Source organism: Rhinolophus sinicus, chromosome 7, assembly GCF_057876585.1.
Source record: "Rhinolophus sinicus isolate RSI-liver-muscle chromosome 7, RSI-T2T, whole genome shotgun sequence".
Taxonomy (NCBI): Eukaryota; Metazoa; Chordata; class Mammalia; order Chiroptera; family Rhinolophidae; genus Rhinolophus; species Rhinolophus sinicus.
In genome coordinates this window covers 36,302,084-36,321,724 of record NC_142507.1, presented here as the reverse complement: position 1 = coordinate 36,321,724, position 19,641 = coordinate 36,302,084, and the positions used below count along the sequence as shown (strand labels likewise).

Genomic DNA, 19,641 nt, shown 5'->3' with positions numbered 1-19,641 from the left:
GATAACATTTACATAACTAGAGCACTGGAAAATAATCTAATTTACAATAGTGACATGTCTTATGATATCTAGTTTCTAAAACTAGCCATTCCTCACAGATATGATCATTTATTCAAACAAAATATCATTGGCATGGATATAGATGGAATAAGTTCTGCTCTGGATACCACTTGCTGAACAGGTCAGGAAACGGAAGGCATTTCTGAAATTTGATTTTTCTTTTTTTCACAAGAAAAATTGTTGGTTTTATTGGTATCACAGTGGTTTTAACACAAACTAAATACAAACACAATTGTTAGATATTCAGTCACTTATCCTGCGAAACAATATGCCAAGATCAACCCTGAAGCCTTTATAACACAGAAAATGTACAAAATATCTTCCTTAATTAACGCCAACGACTCCATATGTCAATGTAAATGTTTGAATTTGTCAATCTCAACATCAAATGTTGAACTGCTTGACTAAGCAGTAAAAAACAATTTCTGATTGTAAAATTCAATAGCTACAGGTAAAAGCATGCAATGTCCCACGCCTACTATCTGTATTCTGCACAGAGTTCCAAGGCAAACATTGCTTCTGGCTTTATGAATTACCAGAGACTACGATGACCTGTGCGGCTGACTTATCACAGGCCTTTTAGTCTTTTTTTCCTGTTAGAGCCTTAGCTTCCTTGGGAGGAGGCATATGAATTGGTTTCCAGGGAACTGGATTATAAAAGGCTGGTTCTGGATAAGAATTTCCACTGTAAAAACCTGTAAGTTTTCTATTGGCATAACCATAGCTCTTTGCAGCTGGATGAGGTTTATTTTTTGCATTTTCCAACCATTCCTTAAACTTTTTTTCTGCTATTTCTTTTTTTTCCCTGTAATTCAGCTTGCCGTTGTTTTTCTTTTTCCTTTTCTTTCTTCTTCTTCTCACATTCTTCGGCATTTTTTTTCTTTAACCATTCTTGATATTTTCCTTTTGCTTTTTCTTGAAAATGTTCTTTCGCCAGTTCCTTTGCTGCTTTTTCCTCCGTTTCTTTATTAATTTTTTGTTCCCTCTCTTTTCTTTGCTGTTCGTTCTTTTTCTGAACCCATTCCTTGTGCTTTTCTTCAGCAATTATCTTTCTTTTTTCCCCCATTCTTCCATTTCTTTTCTTTTTTCCAGCTGCTGATTTAATTCCTCTAGAGCTTTCTGTTGCAGACGGTCACGTCCTTCTTTTTCTTTGCCAGCAAACCGCACTTCCCACGGTGTCAGTCTGCTTTCTGGTAAACACACCTGTTTCTGTTCTTCCTGGTTATCTTTGGATGCAACCACACTGGAGCACCCCTGTAACTCCATTCCCCTCAGGCTCGCCCCCTTGGCCTCTGAATCACGGGCATTTTCGTCCGTCTTCCTCAACTTTCCCGTTACCATCGTCGTCATCAAACGGGAAGCTCTGGTGGCGGAGGGGAGACAACAGCGACACGGTGGCATTGCTGCAGCTCAGCGGCGGAGATGGCGAGCACGCCGCCATGGTCTCCAGCCCCTGCCCTTGGGTGTTCGCCATGAGGACGGAGAAGGACCCCGCGGAGGGCCGAGACCTGGCCCTGCAGTCGGGCAGGAACCGGGTGTCCGAAGTGGGGGAAGCAGTCGTCCGCCGCCCTGCCGCCCACATGTGGCCCCCCAAGTTCTCACCGGCAGAGGGGTGGCGAGGACGTGCTCTCCGAAATTTGATTTTTCACACTATGTTTTCTTTTCCATACTTATAACAATTGTATATTTTAAAAGCGTGGTTTATTGTAGGCATGTCAAATATAACTGAAGAAATGGCTGGGTTTCTTTAGCATCAGAAATAGGTATTTAATCACAAGCTACTAAACATCAGAAATAAAAACTTCATGATGTAATTGAATTTCATTTGTGTTATAATGGTAGACAAGGTACAATTACTTCTCGTATTAGGCATCTGATAAGGTCAAATTATGCTTTTAAATATAAAGCAATTTCAATGACTAATAGACATTAAACGTTATACATCCATTTCGTTATACAGTCTCCCCTGAAATAAATGCAAAAAATGCATCCATTAGTGGAACATTGTACTGAATGCAATAAAACCAAGTTATTTTCTGGCAACTTATTTACGGTACTACAGTAACCCTCCAAAGCAGTGATTAAGGTGAAGGTGAGCTGTCAGGAGTAATTTATATTTGTCTATGCTAACAAGCATTCCCTAGATTAAAAGAGCACAGGCAATGCAATTTATTGATTTGTGTCATGAATCTACCCAGAAAGTATAATGCTAATGATAGTTACAATCAAATTCCAGAAGAAAAGAAAAACTTGGCCAGAATTCAGATGATATTGGTATGTTTTTTCAAACATTTTTTTCTAGAAAAATAGATTTTTGAACATAGTCATCTTTGCTCTTTTAGTTCCTTTCCTTGTTTGTAAGACACCTATAGGTAGCTCTCTTATTCTGATTAAAGTGAAAAAATCCCCTTTTTCAGTTGAATGCACAATCATCTGGTATGTAAAAAGTATTTAGGAATAAGACCAAATGTGGTATAAAAATACAATTCTTTCAAAACAGTAAAATTTCATAGGCTTCAGTCAAACTGTAGACTTTCTTTGATGACTAAAAGTTATTAAGGTAATAAGGATTGATTGATTCAACAACACTGAATGAATCCCCTGGATGAATCTGGGGACCCAAAGTGAATAGGTACATGCACAGAATTTGAGGGGCTCATAATCCAGTAGTGATTACATCGTGTGAAAATTTATAATATATCTTAAATCTAGGAAAAAGTTTAAGTTAACAATTATGAAAAAGAATGATAATATGTTACTTACTTTGTAGAATTACAGTCCCCACTTTCTCTCTAGATATTCATTGGGGCAGGTAAACACAGACTCATATAACTTATGTATATGTACTCTTCTTTCTTCCTGATATTTTGGTACTTTCGATTATTCTCAAAAGTGTACAAAAACTTAAGAACTATAAAAAATGGTTTACAAGATTTATAAGATACAGGGGTAGCAAATGAAAGGATATCTTAATATGACTTCAATATATACCAGGGGTGCCAAAGAATGTATACACATGAGTAGAGTTCATCTTTTTTTAAAAAAATAATTTTATAGACTTTTTTAAAAAATATTTTCTTGGGGAAGGGGAACAGGATTTTTATTGGGGAACAGTGTGTACTTCCAGGCCTTTTTTCCAAGTCAAGCTGTTGTTCTTTCAGTCTTAGTTGTGGAGGACACAGCTCAACTCCAGGTCCAGTTGCCATTGCTAGTTGCAGGGGGCGCAGCCCACCGTCCCTTGCGGGAGTCGAGGAATTGAACTGGCAACCTTGTGGTTGAGAGCCCACTGGCCCATGTGGGAGTCGAACCGGCAGCCTTCGGAGTTAGGAGCACGAAGCTCCAACTGCCTGAGCCACCGGGCCGGCCCTAGTATTCATCTTTTGTTATCTGTATATATTGAGTATTACAATTTTCATAGTTTTTTCCTTTCTTAAAATGTGTATACATTCTCTCTCTCTCTCTCTCTCTCTCTCTCTCTCTCTCTCTCTCTCTCTCTCTATATATATATATATATATATATATATATATATATATATATATATATATATATATACATATATATTCTGAAAAGAATTAATATGAAAATGCAGTTAGGTGATGAAATGCAAGATAAACATGCTAGCATTAGTATGTGGACGGAAAAGGGGCCACATGTAAAACCTGACGAGCTCAGGAGACTGAAAATAACCACATAGGATGAACATAAAAATTCCGAAGTAACATGGGCCATGGCAGGAAGTCACATCCTTGGTTGGTAGCTTCCTTGACAAAGGTCTATATTTACCTTTAGTGAGCCTGTCTGTTATCTTTTTGCATCTAAGATAACATACCCTTGGAATGTCAGAGTAATGCTTTTTTCTGGACCCCCAGGGGCACAACCCATCACACCATAGTAGGAAACTACAAAATCCCTCATTGCTCCCCAAATACCATCTCTATGTGTTGTAAAATGCTATTAACTATCCTGTACCCACCAATGTAAAAGAAGTGTGTGTTTCTCCATTTTGCTTTTTATGCAGTCTCAGAGATATCCCCGTTTTGCTTTCTCCCACCCCCTTAATCTACAACCAATGGATTTCATGTAACCTTCCTCCTTTGATTCTAATGTATAAAATAAGTTGCAAAACAGCCATTTTCCAGAGCATTTTCTCAATCTCTTGAGACTTTGCTTCCCAGCAATTGTCATCAGTTTGTCTCAAATAAACTCTTACAAGCTTTCTCTTAGGCTGGATGTTTTTTCATGGACAAGTAGCATTAATAGCAATAGGCAAATAAAAAAAAATAACTGGGAAAAATATTCCAAGTATAAAAGTACAAAAACTACAAAATAGAGAATTTTTCTGAGCAAGGAATATATGTTACTTTACTATTGAACATAAAACTGAGCAGAGTAAATGTAGATGCTTCTCATGTTTCTGAACGGGAAGACTAAATGTTACATAGATGTAAATTGTTCCTGAATTAAATAATAGACTAAATGCAAATAGTAATGGGGATTTTATGGAACTTCAAGCTGATTCCAAAGTTCATATGAAGAGCAAATAAACAGAATACTAACACATCTGAAACACACTACTCTATATTAAAACATGCTAGTTACAAAGTATCAATGTGGGAGTAGGAAAATAAATGAAAGGACCACAATAAAAGGTCCAAAACAGATCCATGTATGTTTGAAATTTAATAAATGATAAAAAGGGCAGTTAAAATTAGCAGGAAAAGAATAGTGCTAAAAATCTAATTGATTTTCTACCAAAAATAGATTCTTTCCTTATAATAAACACAAAAAATAAATTCCAGATAGATTAAAAATATACTTTAAAGGCCATTTAAGAAGAATGAAAAAGAAAACCAGGGGAGTGTTTTTATAATCTTGCAGTAGGAGGCTTCCTAAATTAGAGACTCAGCAGTGACAGGAAAAAAACTGACATATTTGACTTTGACTATATAAATTAAGATACCTGTGTGGCAAATAAAGCCAAAATATGAACAAAGTTAAAAGATAAAACTAGACTGGGAGATTTTACATATATCTCCAAAGGATAATATCCATTTATAAGAATTTCTACAAAATCATGTTGAAGAGTAGATGCCAACGAAAGAAATGCAGTTTGGATAGTTTGTGGTTTATACATGTTATTTAAGTAGATACCATAAATTTTTCAATGGGGGCAAAAATTAAAATTATATTCCAACTGTACGTTGTTTTTTTTAAAGTGTTCTCTCTTTTTTTTTTTTTACCATGGACTTGCCAACATGCATCTCCATAGATTTTCAATTTTAGTCTTCTATTTTTACATCCTGACAGGTATAAGATGTCTGTTTCCCTAAACATTGATTCATGTTATTATTTCTAGCAGTTCTCCTTGTGGCAGAAAGGTATGAAAAAATTGAACTTTCATAAGCCTGCTATTATTATAAAATACCTATTTATAGGTAGGCAACTGACAGAGTTACCATAGAAACTAAAACAGCAATCAATTCAGAAACCATGAAAGTGTAAGTAGAGATGTGAGTATTATGAATAGAAAGCAATAAAATACAAAATCACTCATAATTATTGGAAAAATGCAAGCTAGATTTTTTTCCAAAGGATAATAACAGATCGAAAAACAGTTTACAATTATGGTTTATCCACTAGTATAAACTTATGCAACTATAATGAAGCTAGGCATGTGCTCATTTTAAGATGCTGTCAAGAAATGAGTTATTTTAAGAAAACTAGATAAATATAAAATTCTAGTGTACTTTGAGAGGCCTATAGCTTAAGACAAACAACTATTAGTCCTCTCTCTAAATTTCCAATGGTAGACCTATCTTAAACGCAATGCCCAAATCATTTTCCTTTGGCGGATAAGATATCTTGACCCAAACCCACAGCTTCTACAACTACCACGACACAAACTTTGTGGTAAATCTGTGTGAAACTGAAGAGGCCAGAAATCATAATATATTAGCATCATTGTGATAAAATACTATGATGATTAACTGCAGAGATAATTTCAGCAGGCACATTTGATGAACTAATGCAGTCATTCCTGAACACATGCTTGTGACTCACTGATAAGTCTGCAGTAAAAATTACAGCTAATTCTGGTGGGAATGGAACTTAGTTTTCCTTTTGTAAAATATGTTTTAATCTATAAAATGTAAAACAAAGGAAAGCAAGTTTTCTATTGATAAATAGTTTAAGGAATGGACTTTTCTCACCTGTAGGTGTTCAGTGCTATAAAAATGGAGATATATGAAAGGAAATGTTAGAATCAAGGTCCTTTACTTAATAAATCAATATCAGTTTACACAGCAAACCCCAAGGCAACTTGTAATTTAACCTCACATAAACCAATACGAGTAACTAAAATTTTCCCTGAACAACAAAGAAAGTTTATAATTTACTAGAGAGTGCAAGATAATTAATATTTCCATAAATATTCTCTTCTTTAATTAAAACCTCAAAAGTTGACTTGGAAATCCAGTGACTATGTGATTGCTTTCCCATATGTCTACTAAAGTAAAGGAAAATGAATAGAGTGTAAAAATAGATATTAAATTATACCAGATATCTCCAATGGTCTAAAGTAGGAGGATCATGACTCTTACAGAGTTGTTCAGCTTCAGAAATCAATGCATTCCATTCCGAAAGGGAAATAGCTCAGGGAGCTATAAACCACAGTACCCTGATTCATAAAGGGTTACTTACCGCGTAAGGGAACTGGGGAATTATAGAATCGATTATTAACCTCAAAAATAATTCTCTTAATGAAATATTAAGCTTATTAGACTTTGAAATGCTAAAGGTCTCTCATTCATCTGAACACCTAAGTAGTACATAGTAAGCATGAGAACTAACAGAACAGTACTAGCCATTTTAATTAAATACAATGAGAAAAAGAACACTGATCCGCAGCTCTAGACATAAAAAATCTTGATAATGAAGGTATTGATGATGACGTTTTTTAATCAAATTAAAAACAAAGGCAAATATTTCTTCTGTTTTTATTTGAGCTCTTAATTGAAGTATAACAGGCAATATGTGTCAACAAATTTTATGTGTACAGCCCAGTTAATTTTCACCAGGTGAACCTTCAAATGTCAGTAGCATGCAAATTAAGGACTAGAATATTGCCAGCATCCCTCAAGCTAGTTTCAGGCCCCTCCAGTCACCACCCACCCCTCCCAAGGCTAAACGTTATTCTGCTTATTACTACCATGGAATGGTTTTGCCTGTTTTTGAAATTTATATGAATAGAATTATTCTGTGTATACTATTTTATTGATGCTACTCCTTTCACTCAACATTACCTCATGATATTCATCTAACTTTTGCATGTATTTGTGGATTTTCGTATCTATTTTTATATATTACTATAGGTCTATGTCACAAGTTTTTTTCTAATCTGCTGTTGACAGGCATTTAGGTAGGTTTTATTTTGGCTCTTACAAATAGTGCTGCTCCGAATATGATTGTGCATTGTTCTTGGTCAACATCCATAAGTATTTTATAGGGTAAACACTAGGGAAGGAATGTGCCTATTCAATGGGTATGCACATTTTCAGCTTTAGCCATGACTGCCAAACAGTTCTCCAAAGTAGTTAGACCAGTTTAAACTCCACCAACACAGAAAGTGAATGCTCTAGTTGTTCCACATCCTTGCAACACTTCGCATTTTCTGTCCTTTTCTGTCAGCTATTCTGGTGGATGTGTAGTGAATTCTTATTGTTTTTAATTAGCACTTTCTTTCCTAACATATCCTGAAATTGAGGGCTTGTTCAGATATTAGTTAGCTACATGGATCTCCTCATTGTGAAGGGCATACCAAAACAGCTATTGCTTCGTGAGGTAAATCTGTAATTGTATCTGCATTTTAGTGATTCTACATTTTAATAAACATCCCTAGTGATGATTACTAATGCTAGTACATGGTAACCACTGTTTAGCTGTTTCACCATCAGGACTGGGATTGTGTTTCAGTTACCATTGCATTTCTGGTGCGTAGCACAATGCCTCGTTTTAGATCCTTGGCGCTGCATTTTTCTTCTTTTTAAATATGACCATTTAAAACTATCTTTTCTTTCTAAGTACTGCATCAGCACTACGTTAGCTGTATCATGCTAGTTTTGGTATGTTGTGTTCTTATTATTTGATAAGAAATATATTCTAATTTCTCTTGTGATTTCTTCTTTGTTCCATCAGTTATTTAGAAGTAGGTGAATTAATTTCCAAATATTTGCAGATTTTCTAGATATCTTTTTTTTAATTTAAATGCAGTTGTAGTATAAAAATATATGATTTCAATCCTTTTAAACTTATTGAGACTTGTTTTATGGCCCAGTATATGGTCTGTCTTAGTGTTTCATGGTGGATTTAAAAAGAATGTGTATTCTACAATTGTGTATAATGTATAAATGTCACTTAGGTTAAGTTTTGGTAGTGTTATTAAAAACTTCCATTTCCTTATTGATATTTGTTGTACCTGTTCTACCAATTACAAAGAAAGGGGTATTAAAATCACCACCTGTGGATTTATTAACTTCTCTGTTTAGTACTGTTCAGTTTTGCTTTATGTATTTGAAATTCTGTTAAATAGGTGCACGCACATTAAGACTTTTATGTCTTTTTGATTCATTGGTCTCTCTCTTGGTGAATCTGAACGGGCTGATATCAGTACCTTTAGTGCTTTTTTTGGTGCCAGATTTCTCTAAATTAATTTTTCAGTCTTTGACCTGGATATTATTAACTTACCTGCCATTATTCTGCAATCCCATTGCAGGAAGATGTTGGGTTTTCAAAATTCATTTTATGACTGATAAACTTTCACTTAACTTTGAGCTTTTAATATGGATTCTTGCCCCAATCTATGGTGTGTGCTTGCAAAGGACAGACTTCTTACCCTCGCAAATCAGCCTCTGTCCCACTATCTCAAAGACAAACCTTTAGTCTTCTGCAGAGGTGGAAACGGACAGTGGGGAGGAATATCTGGTGGCTTTTGCTGACTCTTAAAGAGCCTCTTGTTTTACGCCTCATCTTTATCTCCAGTGCTGCCAATTCAGCATAGTGTGAGAGATGGTGAAAAACAAATCAGGTTGCAGAACTCATGGTTGTATGTGAAGGAACTACTTGCTAAAGTTGTGCAAATTAAGAGATCTTTAGGGTCTACAGCTGTGTTACCGCTGAAATTCTAACATCATAGATCTATTTGAGTATTCATTTGTTTGTTTACTTCAATAAAAAATAAATAGTTTCTTTCATTTCCAAAGACTTTAAATCAGCACATTAATTAATTTTTTGGATTATAAATCTCCTTTTGAAATGCAGATCACCCTGGGAAGTGTAACACATTGACGTTCCCATCAGTTATTTACATTATATTGCAAAATAATTTCATTTGACCCTTCTGGCAAACAAGAGAAACCTGCCCATTAGGATCCGGACTGTGGACAAGCAAATGCAAAAAGGAAGCATGGTTCTGCTTTGGAACATTGAAACCTTGCCGGGTGGGGACCTAGAGCAGCAGGGGCCAAAGAGATCCTGGGAAAAGATGGGAAGTGACAGAATGCGGAGCTTTATGATGAGCTGGTCATGGCAAGAGAGCAAAAAAGAATGTAAAGATAATTCTGAGCTTTCTAGAACTTATCTGTTGTTACTATTTTAATACTTAAACTCCTCTTCAAAAGCTTTCAACAGAAGTTATAGAATTTACATAAGAATTATAGATTTTTCTAAATTATAGAATTATAGAATTTTCTTCTGGGCCCTTAAAATATAATACAGATTAACCTTGCTTTTAAACATTGATTATGAGAAGTTATTTGTAAGTTACCAAATTTTCTTCTAATTATTTAATATCAATTCATCTTGTAAATCTAGAAAAGTTTTATAAGTTGCTTATTGCTTTATTATTTTTGATTCTGCATGCTTTCTGTCAAGTAGCTAGTCTATTTTACAGTTGCTGTGCTACAGAGTTAATATTTAAGGAAAAGTAACTATTCCATAGTTTCTTAATTTTCTCCTAGAATATTTATGCTTTAGTTGGCTTTTTTTCTCCCCTTATATTCAAATCATACCAATCCAAATAAAAATATAGTAATATTCTGATTGATTTCAAATAGTTTTATTTTCAGAGGTCAGATAGTCCATGTTTTTACACTCCAAAAATTTGTAAGTACTTATGGAATATTTTTAGAGATGAATTTGAAAATGCAATTAAATTAGGTTAATGGGGTGTTCATAACACTAGTGGCGTGAGTTCAGTATAGCTGGAGGCAACTCAATTTTCCACTGTTTAATTTGTTCCTATGGAACCTGACCTCTCACACTCTCTCCCCTCTCTCTTTCAGCACTTTAGAAACAGGTTACAGAAGCAATGGCCAGGAGGAATCATGAAATATTCATACAGCCACTACTTGAAGCTTTGACTAACATACTTAGTCAAGTGTATGTTTTCTCTTAAAGGTTATGCACATACATTCACAAACCTACACATCACATGTTTATGGATGTTTAACAATCTAGACCACAAGAACTGAAAGAATTTCTCTGACTTGGTAATGAAGGAACTTGGTGATGGTACTCCAGGGTCTTGCAAGGCATGTGTGGAAGTGGACAGAGCAGGGATAACAGAACTGAAAGATGGTGATTACTTACTGGGAACATTTCAGTTATGGGACAGTACGAATGCATAGGCTCCTGCCTTGCTCCTGGTGTCTGTTGATGAACAAAAAAATTTAGGTGTAGATTAAAAGCTCAGTTTAGAGATAGGAATTATGATCTGTATGGTCATAGATATTGGAGAAGGCGCTCCCTTTTTTTTTTTCTTTCCCCTCCCTCCCCTAAGACTACATCTAAAGTAGTCTTTTTTGGACTAAATCAAGGAAAATAATGTCATGAATAAAATGAAAACTAATATTAATAAATAAACACTTGTTCTTGAATATCAAAAAATAAAAAGTTCTCTCTGAGAAGAAGAAATACAAAAACTCAAAAAGTCATAAGAAAGGGTAACAGGATGAAAACTGAGATAGCAATGCTTAGGGAAGAAATGAAAGGTAACAAACAAAAATAGAGAGAGAGAGAGAGAGAGAGAGAGAGAGAGAGAGAGAGAGAGAGAGAGAGAGAGAGAGAGAGGAGAGATTCAATAGTTAACTGGTGGAAGAGTCAGGGTTTTATCTGCAACTTGTTCTGATGGGGAAATCTCAAAGGGTCCAAATTTAAAATTTTTGGTGGAACTTGGACAGCCAAAGTCCCCCAAAGACTCTTCCCAGAACATTTTTCTAATACCTAGACAGAACTTAAGAACAGGTAGATGGAATGGGGTGAAACTAGGTCATATCAGTAGGAGACTTGCTCAACAAAGATTAAAGAAAAGTTGCTTTTAATTACATAAAAAAATTAGAAGCAAAGTGAGAAACTGAGGTAACCAATGATGGACCTTTATGAAGAGTTTAACTTCCTACATTCTTTTAGCTTTATTGTAAGAAATTAATTTTAGCACAAAATTTAAACATTTTTCCTCTATATCTACAATTTCCTGTGGTTACTTGGCTACATCTATATAGACTCGTATTTGTGGTAGTGTGCAGAACAAAGGAATGGGAGCAGTAATAGGAATTTTGCCTTTCCTCACTTTTCTTTCCAATTAAACCTATGTGAAAGGAACAGTACTGTATTAAGCCACCATGTCTAATATTCCATGGTGGTGACTAGCAGAGAAGTCAGCAGAATCTTTACAATTCTGAAAGTAATTGTGATACCCTAGTGGCAGATTGGGTGGGAATAAGAGACCAGTGGATATGCTAGATATAAAGAAATCACTATAGCCCCTGGACTCTAATATCTGATTTTGAATTTGAAAAATAAATTTGAATGCTGACTTTACAGAGGGCTTTTCAAAAAATGATAGAATAACTAGGTATTTTTTATTGGCACTTGCCTCCACAGAGATTACTGTGGAGGTGGGAACACTTGAACAAACAACTGTTGCAAAATCGTATCTATTGTGAAGAGACAGCTTGTTCCCAAAAATCTGACTTTTACCATGTCAACATTTTTAAAAGATGCTTCAAATAATAAAAATGAGAAAAAATACAAATAACATAAATTTGGCTTGGGAGTCTTGGAGGGGATTTCTGAGAATTGTGGAACTTTAGGGTACAATCAAAGAGACAACCATTTCTTTGTCTTCCAAATCCCGTCACATTTTCCTTTATGTAATAAATTCTGTTATTTACTTATTTTCATAATTCTTTTTCACTCATAATAGATAGAACATGCTGTGCTCATTCAATTCTTCTGATATTTATTGAGCACCTATTGTACTAGGAGCTGCTTATAAAGAGCTGACAATTTAGTGTGTAGTAAATATTCAATACCTGGTTAATCAAGTTGATTAATAGTACAAAATTTATGATTACATAAATATTTTGGTTGTGCTGAACAAATATTCATAAATATTCTCAAAAAGGGGAGTTAGGTTAGCTGTTTTGAAAAATGTAACAACACTATCAGAATATTTCATTCATTCATTCATTTCAAATGTTTGAGAGTCCAACCTATGTGGTGGGTAATGTGCTTGCTAAATATCGGGGATTAAAAAATGAACGGAAAGTAGTTGTTTCCTGCCTTCAGTTCCCTCTTGACACCTACCAGTTGTGTGACTTTCAGTAATTCACTTCTCGTGTGTTTTACTTATGTAAAACATAAGTAGTTATACTGATTATACCTAAAGCATGAGTTATATTGCAAATCCCTTTCCAGCTCTAAAGTTGTAAAAGGGAAGATTGAGGTTTATCCTCCAAGGACTTTGGAAATTTAAAAAGGGGAGAGAAGACTTTCCAGAGAGTTAAAAATAAACCCCCTCCCCACCCCTCACCCCCCACGCACACCCAAAGAAGCAAAGCCATTGCAACAATAGGTTTGTATGGAGAAGCAGTAGAATATAAGGGTCTGCAAGTCACATTGTGAAGGGTTTTGACAGAAACTGATAATCAGCCCTCAGGAGCCTTTCTCATCCTTTCCTGTCTAGTTAGAGAAGACACAAAATTTCAGCTGGGCCCAGGCCTTCTCAGCTAGAGATGACATCCCCAGCCTCTTGTAGCAAGGTGATCTAGTTTGTGCCAATTGGGTGAATTATGCGTGACAAATGCAGCTTCTGTGTTATCTTCCTCAATACAGAGCTGCTTATCCCTGACATCCTCCCTCCTATGCCCACTCCTGCTGGGAAACTGACAACTAGAGCAACTTTGGAAGCCCTGAGTTAAAGATGGTAAAGCCACCTCTTCATCTGTGGGCTGCTTATATCTGTCCTGTCACATGAGATGAGCTACAGTGAGACGGAATACCTTTTAGTCCTGGCTTTTTCATTCAGCATAATTTCCTGGATATTCATTCAAATTATGGGTATCAATAGTTTATTTCTTTTTATTGCTGAGTAGTACTCCATGGTATGGCTGTGTAATAGTTTGTTGAACCATTCGCCCACGAAAGGACATCTGAATTGTTTCCAATTTAGGGTTCTTATTAATAAAACTGAGATGAATATATAAGTACCATTTTTTTTGTATGGACCTATAAGTTTTCATTTTTGTGGGATAAATGCCCAAGAGTGTAATCCCTGAGTCTTATGATAAATTTATGTTTATTTCATTTTTTTAAAGAAATTGCCAACTGTTTTTCAGAGTGGTTATACCATGTTACATTCCCAATAGCAATGTATACGTAATCCAGTTTCTGAATGATAAACAAACATGTCATAGTTTGACGAACTTTTCTTTCTTAGTGCAACACTATTTCTTCTAAACTATTATGAATATAATCAGCTCCAATTCATTCTTATTTCTTCATCTGTTTTCCTATAAGCCAAATTATTATCCATTCATACTATCTGAAGTAAAAACCAATGTTCCAATTTTGATGAAGAAATCTAATCTTTATTTCTATGATGTTAGCACAATATACTCACACAATAGCTTTGATCTATACTTAACAAAATACATTATAGCACTTTACAAATTTTATCAGTTTGGAAAACATTGCATAACATTTTATTAAACACAATACTTTATATATATATTATATATATTTTCATAATTTTATTTACTTTAAAAAGATAATTAACTCTCTTTTTTCAATACTTGGTTTTATCAGTTAAAGCACAGCCTAACAAAGGAAGAAGTGCTCTCATTAGCAAATAAGATAAATAGAACACTAAGGAGAAAAAATACCACCTGTTAGTCTCATTTATTTGAAATTAAGGTACCAGTGGAATGTAAACAAATTTTTTTGTAATTTTTTTTTTTACAAAAGATGTGTTATCAAATATACATGCAGAGGTCTTGAGTTCTAATGACTATCATTATATTTCCTTAACAATGTGGTACAATTTGTTGTCATTAAAAACTGTAGCCTTTGGCACTTTGAGTAGAAAAAGAATATATCAATATTTATGTAAAGAAAAGAAAAACTTCAATGACTAGAGAAGTACTTTAAAATCTTTTGTTAAGAAATAAGAAAGATTAGGAAATATCATACTGCACCTGAAATGCTGCAGCTTTTTTTTTTTTATTTAGAGTGCTAAAACCAGTCCACCTTTCTCTCTATAAATTGGCAAAAGCCAGTAGGAGTGTCATAATGGTGGTGGTGAGAAGTGGGGAAGGCAATGTTTTATTCCCACTCCCCTCTCTGAGGAGGAAATTGCCAGAAGGGATGTAGTTGAATCTGTATTTTATTGCCAGAATTTTCAATTCTGCTGGTTTCAGCTTAATCCCTAATGCTTTAGGAGGTGGGTTACTCTAGAAAGCTCTGCTCCTTTCCTGTAGAAGTTGATAATGATGGAGTAAAAAAGGTCCAATGCTAAGTTCCAAGAACCAAATACTTCATGCTTAAAAATAATATTTTTAAATTGGAAATACCTAAAAATGTTTTGTTTATATCTTCTTATTGATGATATTGGTTTCCTTTGATTTAGGCTAAAAGCTTCATTCAGGATAGGTAGCCAAAACTGTTGTTTACACATTAAGCACTAAAACTGTGCCTATTTAGATATTTTCAAGAAATACATTCTTAATTTGTTCTGTGAAATACTTTTACTTTTCAATTTGCATTTTTTAAAATTCTTCCAGTTGGTGTCCATTAATAAAAATACCGTGTTTCCCCAAAAATAAGACCTAGCCAAACAATCAGCTCTAATACATCTTTTAGAGCAAAAATTAATATAAGACCTGGTAATATATATATATATATATATATATATATATATATATATATACACACACACACATATATACATATATACGTATATATATATAATATATATATAGTATTATATCATATTATATTATAAGACTGGATCTTATATTAAAATAAGACTGGGTCTTATATTAATTTTTGTTCCAAAAAACTCATTAGAGTTGATTGTCCGGCTAGGTCTTATTTTCTGGGAAACATGGTATATTAGGGAAGAAGGTAAAAACCCAGCTACTGTGGCTCTAATTTATTGGTTATCAGGATGTCAAAAAAGTTAATAATCTGGAACTAAATGGAACTTTCGAATCGCTTGCTAAATAGCCACTTAAGCCAGCTGGTTTGAAACATCTACAGGTAGAAATGACCAACATTGCTGGCAATGTAACATGATGTCAAGTTTTGGTTCAGGTTTCTTGTTTATAAATTCACAGCAGTATATTTTGCTCAACAAATGTCCACTGTTATTTTTGCTTTAAAAATAGAACATATCTATAACATCAAAAAAATTTAAAAATCAATAAAGAACAAGCCATAAAATACAAAATATGATCACAACAATTTCAAAGGACTCTCTAAATAATATATATTTTCAAATTATGCAAATTTACTCACTAAAAAACAGATTCCTTATTAGCAGTGCCTATACTTAAACAAAAAGTAAGCAGAAAAAAATAACTATGCAGAAAAGTACAAGCTATTCCTTTTTACTGAAAATATTCCTACACAATTTTTGTTGTTGAAGAAAGCATAATTTTGAAAAAATGCACAAAAGTTTTTCATTTTTTGACTCTGACAGAGCCACTACAGAGAAGCTGTGGGGTGTTCTATTCTAACACAAAGCAGCCAGCATCTTCTTAATACAGTAGCATTTCTTTGACAAGGAATTGCACACCACTATTTCACAGCTAAATAGAATTTGAGAGTTTACATGGTATATATACTATAATAATCAGCACCACCCATAATGAGCTCTAGGTGCAGATTCTGCAAAATGAATATATAATACTGCATGGCCTCTGCTGTAGGGAAAATGTGTTCTGTATTCCCACAGCTAATTATGAAAAATCCCTAAAGTTGGCACATTCAGGAAGTAAAATAGTATACATTGAAGGAAACCACTTTCTTTTGATACTGCCCTCTGCAAACCTTCTGCGTTTGAAGATAGATTTTAAAAAGAATCTTCATGTTATCACATTAGTTAGGTTCTTGCATTGTGCTTTTCCCTCCCCTTGATGTGTAGCAGTTCTCAAGAGTCATTGAGTCCCGGGCTAATGGTGGATAATCCAGTTTGGTCAGTAAATTTCCCAATCTGCTGGAACAGAGAACAGGTAGAATGAACCCGTTGTCATTTGGGGGGCCGCCTAAATGACTGAATGCCATCACTCAATCCTTATAAGCCCGTGTTGGGGAGGTTCCTTTGTAGAAGATATTTCGAGTGTTTTCGGGGCTGTTGCTTCTTTCAGGGATTAATATGATGTTGCCTTTTCTCCGAAGAGTGGAGTCACGGGAAGAAGAGATGGACAACGTCTCTGAACCAATTTCGCTGCCCTCTACTGGGGTGACGCGGATGGTGGTGATTCCATGGTGGTGATGCTCATTGTTATCAATGTTGCTTCTCTTGCGATCTCCAGAACCAAAATTGTCCTTCAGGGACTCACAGCTCTCTGAGTCCCTGTTGAGGTCATTGAGCTCGTAAGTTTGGCGAAGGCTGCCCTTCTCAGGGGCTTTCCATTTCCAGGAGCCACTGCCTTCGCCTTCAGTGGACGGGATCTGTATGATGGGCCTGTTGTTCTCTGGGTGAGCTTCCACCCTTACGATCCCACTGGGTTCGTGGTCTGTCAAGGTTTTGTATCGGATGGAGCCAGTGCAGGTGACGGTGCTGCCTTCAGTGTTCTTGGGGCTGCTTTGGAGGACGCCCTGCTGCTTGGACATGGCTATTACCTGCATGATGCGGGGCTGGCTGTTGCTTCTGTTACAGGCCACAGTCTTCTCGGCAGCTTTCAACCACTTGGCCCGAGCAGAGCTGCTTTTGGGGGAGGTGCTTATGTTTTCTTGGGTCTCCTCGGGGATGTGCACCAACTGTGAGGACCCAGGGCGGGACTGAATGGACACTCTTGGTCCCCCAGGCATGCTGTTGTTACACCCGGAAACAGTGCCAGGCTGGATCTTGAGGTACTGATTACTAGGACCATGGTGGTCTCCATTCACCCCCACCCTTGACGGCTCTGAGCTTGACCTCATTTCTATGGATCTGGGTGGTGACTGTCCGGGTTCAGTCTCTATAACTTGCAGGGACAACTTCCGACTTTCATTCTTATTCTTCCACTGAGTGAGGAGCTGCTTTGATCGGGCAGAATCCATGGAGGCATGAATGGTGGTGTTTCTTCTGACAGAGTCTTCTACAGATGGAGTGTTGGCTCTAGGCAGAGTATTGCTGAAGGTCACCATGTTCTCCTTCCCCATGGGGCTCCGTGGAGTGATGATTTCTACATCAGCATTTGCCCTTTTGAGGTTTGTCAATGAGCTTGCATCTCGGTGGTTTCGGTTGAGGATGCCTTCTGTGTGAGCAATTCCATCACTGCTGCTACTATTTTTAGCAGATAAAACTCGGTTGGGATCCTGATTGAGGTCTGTCAGAGACCTGAGGGCTTCTCTGTGCTGAAACATACTCTCTTCACTAGGCAGAAAATTCCCCACAGCATACAGACCCTAGTGTTGAAGAGAAATAATAAATGCCATGCACTAGAAGACATCATTACTCAGAGTTTGTCTCAGAAGACCCACTGACCCATATAAATAAGGTATGTACTCTCTATACACCACTGATTAATACAAATAACAGAAACAAAAAACAAACAAACAAAAAAAACCAACTACAATTACTGGGAAAATAGTTTGTAAGTTATATCATAAATTACTGAACTAGCTATTCAGAAATATGGAGCCCATTATTTTTTATTATTAGTTGGATTTTTTTTCTCCTTTCTCCACCCCACTGGATGTTTTTGAAAATTTAATCCTCTGTATGTTTTGAAAAGAAAAGTCAGACAATAAGATATATATATATATACATATATATATATATATATATATATGTATATATATATATATATATTTTTTTTTTTCCTTCTGCTTTTTCAAAGTAATTCATTTTCCTGGATTTAGGAATCTCTCATTGAGTGACATATCAAATGGCTTAAATGATTTATTTTACCTTCCATTTTCAATCATACCTTATGATGGAAAGCAGAAAAACTGTGGAAAATATAGAACAATGAATCATTCATAAAACATGGTATCAGGTTTGGCAATGAGAGCAGAAATGCATATTGTTACAACTCACATCGAGTACAACTCTGTGTGCTCAGCATTGTACACAGTGTTCTCGGAAGAGAGGGCAAAAATTGTCACTAGATTGGGGCATCCGCATTCTTATTTTATTTAAACTTGGTCTTAAATTGGGAAATAATTTGAGCCAAATTTTATTTAATCTTCATACTCAGGTATCAATTTTTAAATTTGTTTGAGATTTGTGGAGATAAAAATTTGGAAAAGATTAAAGTTCAGATTCAGAATTTTTACCTTTTTTACACATAGAGGATCTAATTCCTGCTGGATTTTCAGTTTGTGACATGCTTTGTTTAGAGATACGAGCAAGCAGCAGATACTTATTTATGTGCTAACTTTAATAGATGGTAGCCATTGTCTACTTTTCAAATCAAACCAAAAGAATCCCATGGACTTAACATCTTACAGAGTGTTTAACATTTACAATGGCATTGGCTTAGAACAGATAAATTTCCAATTTCAGGACATAGAGTGCAAAAAACGAATGGAAGAAAGTCAAACTTCTGCCTCTCCAAATACTTTAATTCATGGTTCAAACCTTCTTCTAAATAATATCTAACTATCGTCTCGCTGCCAGAGTTCCCAGGATAAGCAGTCCCTACTTAATGTTCCATTAATAATTGTTTTTAAATTTTAAGTTTAGGAAACCCCTTCACTAGATGGCAAGTAACCTCTGCCTGTATTGTTCAATATTCTTTGCCCAGCACTGTGCTTAATAAGTATAGTTGCTTAATCCTTATTATGATATAAAGTAGATAGTTATTATTCTCATTTATAGGTAAAGAAACAGATTTCTGAGAGGCTACACAGCTTGGCTAAGCGGCAGGAGATTTAAGATTCAAGCCCAAATGCTTCGGACTATGGAGTCCATGCTAGTTCCAGGACACCATGAAATCACACCTGTGCAAGCCATGCATGAACTGGAGAGTGACAGTTCTCAGTCTTCTTTATTTATTCTGTAATACACATTGTCAGTCCACACTGCCGTAGGC

General features: G+C 35.5%; 1 protein-coding gene and 1 pseudogene across 1 annotated transcript in view; both read right to left on the bottom strand.

Moving 5' to 3' along the window:
- Window positions 1-464: 464 nt before the first annotated feature.
- LOC109455447 (coiled-coil domain-containing protein 34 pseudogene) lies at window positions 465-2,132 on the bottom strand (annotated as a pseudogene).
- Window positions 2,133-16,073: 13,941 nt separating this feature from the next.
- The window catches only part of PLPPR4 (phospholipid phosphatase related 4), a 37,089-nt gene continuing 33,521 nt past the window's right edge, over window positions 16,074-19,641 (bottom strand). The window contains exon 7 of the mRNA XM_019747052.3: window positions 16,074-18,010. Within this exon, the coding sequence (XP_019602611.1) occupies window positions 16,685-18,010 (1,326 nt within the window). The 3' untranslated portion in view covers window positions 16,074-16,684. The remainder of the gene's footprint in view (window positions 18,011-19,641) is intronic.